This window comes from Sinocyclocheilus grahami, unplaced genomic scaffold (genome assembly GCF_001515645.1).
Source record: "Sinocyclocheilus grahami isolate Dianchi unplaced genomic scaffold, SAMN03320097.WGS_v1.1 scaffold798.1, whole genome shotgun sequence".
NCBI classification, from domain to species: Eukaryota; Metazoa; Chordata; class Actinopteri; order Cypriniformes; family Cyprinidae; genus Sinocyclocheilus; species Sinocyclocheilus grahami.
In genome coordinates this window covers 589262-594802 of record NW_015505977.1, presented here as the reverse complement: position 1 = coordinate 594802, position 5541 = coordinate 589262, and the positions used below count along the sequence as shown (strand labels likewise).

Here is a 5541-nt window from a genome sequence, read left to right as displayed (position 1 = left end):
TACTTTGTTCATATACTGTTCAATTCTCACACTATTGTATACAGATACACACAACAAAAACAAAACATTAGCTTAAGCATTAATATAGCTTCTTTCTTAACAGGGTAGCCAATGTTCATCTTGTCTTTTCTCATAGACTGTGACTGACTGCAATCTGGAGTTCGCTCAGAGGTTTTAGTAAAATGGCTCACAAGGCAAACCTTTGAATTTTGGGTTGACGGTGTCAATTCTCAATTACCGAGCATTGATTCTGAACCTTGAAGGATGATGTGACATTATTGATGCATGCTGAGAGTTCATAAGTTTCAACCCTGGCCAAATGTGACTGTAAAATGAAGATCAATTTCCATGTACAGGCTGAATTCTAATGACGTTTTCACTTAATGCTGAGAAAACCCAGTGTATGTCAACCATAATTTATTGAGATCTGCATTCATTAGTTAACAACAAATGTTAATATTTCCCATCAAAAATGCCCTTGCCTGAAATTTCAAAGCCCAGAGGCCTATTTCGTAGAATTTGAGATGTATTTTTAAGCCAATAAATTGCTCTAAAGAAGAAGAGCTTCAGCTTGCCTTTCATTGCCACGGGCGAACCAGAAAAACTCCAGGGATGCATTCTGGGTGATGACCTGACCGGAAAGGGCGAGATTAATTTCAATCACTTCTCCAATCTGGCAGTGTTAATAATATTAGCACCTCTGTGACCTCTTGACTCCTCTGCTGCAAATTACTAATTAATTTTCCCTATAAAGCCATGCAAGGACAATAACATGGTCTTAAAAAATTAGATGTAAGAAATTATTGAATTTGTTTCATACCATCCCTAGTTTGACCACAACCGATATTAGGTCAAGAGAAGTGAATTATAACAGGAAACAGAAGGCCAGATCAATAGGGAGAAATAACAGCAGAGCTACTATAGTATTCAATGAAAGTAGACCTGACCAAGTAATCATTGAAATGCAAATATGGCATCAGATTCTGTGGAATCAATGGTGGAAAATATAAGTATTTTACTCGTGAAGCCTGTTCAAGGTTTCTGTGCCTGTCATAAGCTTAATAGGTCATTGAAAAGTTTTACTCAAACACCAGCAAGACAGTTATTATGAAATATGTTTAACATTTCATGAAATTATAGCTTCCAAATTAAGTTTGCCATTTTATGAAAGTGTGTCATTGAGTTAAGCTTTGGCATTTTGCCTCCCAACAGGCTAAACAAAGCAAACTCTTAATGTAACATGCCTCAAGATTTAATGCATAATGGTAACCTTGTGTATATCATCCTATTACTACATTGGGGTCTATATCTAGCTGCCACTTTTAAAATCAAACTGAGACATAAAGCTTCCATTCTTAAACTCCATTTTACTCTTTCCCTTCTCAGAATTAAGCAAAAAATGTGTAAAGTCTTCACAAAATAACAGAAAAATGTATCTGAAGCTGGCTGTGCCACAAACGAATGCCAAAAAGGAATTAACATTGTGTGTTTCATCAAATTGCCACACTGCTTGAAAATAAAGCAAGTCCAAATGGCTGCCTCTGGTTTGATAACAGTGTCCCACACATGCTGTGTAAAATTTGTGTAGGTTTCTTAAATCAATGAATATACTTTGCTTGAGCAAACATTAGGGAATGGGTGTGAACCAGGTATCCATGTTTTGACCTGTGGCTTCAGCAAAGCATAAACTCACTCATAACTCACAACTTTTCTTTTTTTTCCCTCTTACTAATTAACAAGTTTCAGTTACCACCATCACTCGAGACTATATTCAGGCATTTGTAAAATAAAACCACTAATTCCTCATTTAAGGCTTTTATCTTGTCAAATTACAGTGCAAGAGAGGTGGTACACAAGGTAAAATGGAGGGATTCTAAACTGAAACTGGATGCCTTTTTAAGTGCCACATTTCCTGTGCATTTCTGGTTGGTTACTTATCTATGCCTTAATGAGCTTGGAACACCTGCTTAATTCTGTCTCTTTCAGAACACTTGTCTCTGTGGTGGCCTATAGGGACGAAAGCACCTGCTGATGGAGTCTGCCGAGCTGTCTCAAGAGTCATCAGTTCTTTTCTCCACAACCTCGCCTCCTGCTGTAATGTCTCTCACAAGTATCACAGTTTCTGCTGTGCTGACACCCCCTTCCAGTAATCCAGAATGTCATGGAGATCCTCATCCTTTGCAAACTGCACTTTCTTTCGAAGAGCATGGCCAGCGGCTATGTAGGCCTCCTCACGGGGGCTTTTCTTGTATGGTCGGAAGCGCTCCCAGATTTTAAGCGTGCTCTCAGAGGAGTACTCAGGGCTAGAGGAATACCCGGAGTAATTATGGTGGCGGGGAGAAAGCTGTGAATAGGCAGTGTCCTTCTTGGTGCGAGTGAGAGGCTTTAGAAAGGAGACTTTCTGGGCAGGGGAGTCAGTGGCACCCTCATAGTAGAGGGCGGGGAAGGAGTGTCGGTGCTCTGAGCAGTGGTAGTCTGGGTGCACCTCCAAGTGGTGCTGCTGAGCTGTGCTGCCCCCACCTCCGACCACAACACCACACCCACCCGAACCACCACTGCCACCACCGGCTCCCCCTCCACCCCTGTTGCCACCATCTCCTCTGCCATTACTGACTCCCTGAATCCCTATTAAGGGCAACCTCTCCAGTGGCTCCCCGCACCGAACAGGGCTGCCTTTCTCAGGGTACTTGCATGGCTCTGTGCTTCGAGGGTCGGTGATGTCCAGACTGAAGACCCGAGCACTTTTGACAGAGCCACCGGAAGAAACACTGCAGCGATTTTTAACAGAGTTTATAGGAACAACTGCAGCATCTGCACTGAGTTGCCTCTGCAATGGCCGTGATGCTGTAGCTGGGGGTGGGTCCCTGTAGGGAGGGGAGAGAAACCCACCTCCGCTGATACCAGGCCGCTCAGAAAGGGGCAAAACAAGAGGAACAGGGGGTAGAGGACGGATTTTAGGGGATGACATGATCTGGCATGTCTCTGTGATGGTGGGGGAAAGTGGAATTAGCCCCCTGGCTAATGAAGGGACACTAGGAGGTGGTGGAGAGGCAGTGTTATCCACTGTAGTTGCAGTGGCCACAGCTGCTGCCACAACAGCTACAGAGTCTAGTTTGAGCGCATCAATGCAGTTATTGATAATCTGATTTACCTTGTCCACCTCCTTGGCAATGGTGGAGATCTCCGATGTTGAATCTCGGCCATCATCATCATCAGAGTCATCTCCTCCATTAATCCCATTTTCATCCCTTGTGATATCATCCCCTAATCCTGTTACAACTCCATCTCTTACTCGCTCCTCTCCTCCTGCTGACATTCTTACATCCATGTAGTTGCCCTTATTGGCGGCCATGGCTTCTGAGAATGCTGTAGCCATCTTCTCCACTTGTGGAAGGGAAGAAAGTCGAGAAGAGGTGGTGTTGGCTGAACTATGAAGGACGCCCAAGCTGGAGGATGCTGACTGGGACAACTTTCCATGGTGGTGTTGATGATGGGACTGGTCATGGCGTTTCTGCAAGGCTGAAGGATCCTTGGCTGCTGCAGCAGCTGCTTCTGGCCCATAGCGCATTTCTAAGATAGTTTTCTTAACAGTAATAGACTTTTCCTTTTCTTCCTGCATTCGACGCTTACGTAAGCAGTAGTATACCAAGCCCAACACAATGACCATCCCAAACAGGCACCCTAGAATAGTCACAATGTAATGGGTGGTGGTAGAAGGGGTTGCCCGCAAGTCATCAAGCCCTGGAGCCCGAGTTGCAAAATACAGACAAGTGTGATTGTACCGCTGGGAATTGCGAATTGAGGCAACACAAAAGGTGTAATTTGTGTGGGGCTTTAGGTTGTTTAGTCTGACAGTCTCTTTCTTGTTCTTTAAGTTCATGATGTCTGACACATAGGTGTGGTTATACTGCACTAGAATATACATCTTACTGTAGGGCTTGGGTATTTGAACCAAGAGGGATGCAGAGGAGAGAGAGACCGTTTGTAACTTAATGGTGGGGCTGTATGTTGGGTCCGTGGTTGATGAAGCTGTGGGCTGGTGATAAGGTCCTATCTGATCATACATATCCATCCCCATCCCAGAAGAGTCTAAGTCAGGAGGCAGGGCTGTTATGCCACCAACAATCACTCCATTTTTACACATGGATGACAGGATCGAACGAGCATTTCTTCCATGATTACCTTTAGGACTCAGGAGAGGGTAGCCAAAAAGTTCTTTTGGGGTCTCACACTGGAGCCTGTCATAGGTGTGAGTGACGTTGTCAAATGCCTCTAGCCAGATAAGGAAGCCATACAACTCACAGCCACAATGGAAAGGATTTCCAGCCAGTTCACACACTATTAGTCGTCCACCCAAAACAGTGAAGGTGGATGAATCCAGCCTTGTTAATTTATTAGAGGAAAGATCAAGACTGCTAAGACTTGGGCACTCCCAGAAGGCATTGGTTGCAATTACCTCAATAAGATTATGCTGCAGATACAGGCACTGCATTCGACCCAACCCTCGCAGCATCCCCTCAGTTAGGTTGGTTAGCTTGTTATATCCCAACTGCAAGACCTGTAGATTGGCCTGTCCTGCAAAGGCACCATCCTCAATGTAGGAGATTTCATTCTTGGTAAGGTTGAGGTCAGTAAGGTTGGTGAATCGGCTGAGGGAGCTGAAGAAAATTGCTTTGAGTTTGTTCTCATTCAGCCGTAAGTCATGGACGGTGTTGTTAATATGCTGTGGGATTGTCTCATATGGAGGCTGGTTCTGACTGCAGATTGCCAGCCACACATAGCCTTTATCCCCCTCAATTAGCCAGCAGTCACCCCTCACAAAAGAAGGTGCATGGAGGAGAAGAAAAATAGGGAGATAGAGGATGAGAAAGCAGGGTGGAAAAGCACAAGATAAGCTGAACCTGCAGGCCATTTTTGAGCAAAAACTGGATTTGTTTTGATCAAGGTGGGAAATGAAAGAGGTTAGGGCTCAAAATAAGAAAAATGATCACAGATGATGTACGGCCAATAGGATTACAAAGACAGATTCTGGGGAAAAAAGTGTCTTGAGGGCAGTCACAGCTGTTCAGGGACCATAATGCCAAACATTGTCCCCATTTTACGTGGTCCGTGTTATAGGTTTATAGCGTCGCTTGCCACAGCTGTAACTCATGGTCTTTGACTTCTTGACTGCTCTCCTTTTGAATCGCTGAGCAATGCTTTCAATCTGTCAGTCTTTGGATCTGTACAAGAGACAAAAGGTGGGGAGAGAACATTTAGAAATGAATGATTATGCTTCAATTATAAACAAAACCAGGTTTAAAAGACCATTTACGTATTCAAATTTCTAAAGCCATGAAACTTTGTCTTAATGATGCTAGTTTTAGAAGTCAGCAATATTTGATTATGTAAAACAGTGTTGGTACAACTAAACAATAAAGGCTCAAAACTGTTCTAAAAGAAAGAATAAATGACAGCATAATTAGGGACCAGAATGTAAAACAGCCATTAGTCTTTGTAAGTCCCTGAGGTATTACAGTGCCTCTGAGGATTCATTTAGGA

At 43.6% G+C, this 5541-nt stretch overlaps 1 protein-coding gene across 1 annotated transcript; it reads right to left on the bottom strand.

Annotated features, from left to right (window-relative positions):
• Nucleotides 1–403: 403 nt before the first annotated feature.
• On the bottom strand, nucleotides 404–5216 carry LOC107561914 (protein phosphatase 1 regulatory subunit 29-like). The gene has a single exon (XM_016246454.1). It carries the CDS (start codon nucleotides 4910–4912, stop codon nucleotides 2114–2116), a length of 2799 nt encoding a protein of 932 aa, XP_016101940.1. The 5' UTR covers nucleotides 4913–5216; the 3' UTR covers nucleotides 404–2113.
• Nucleotides 5217–5541: the final 325 nt, after the last annotated feature.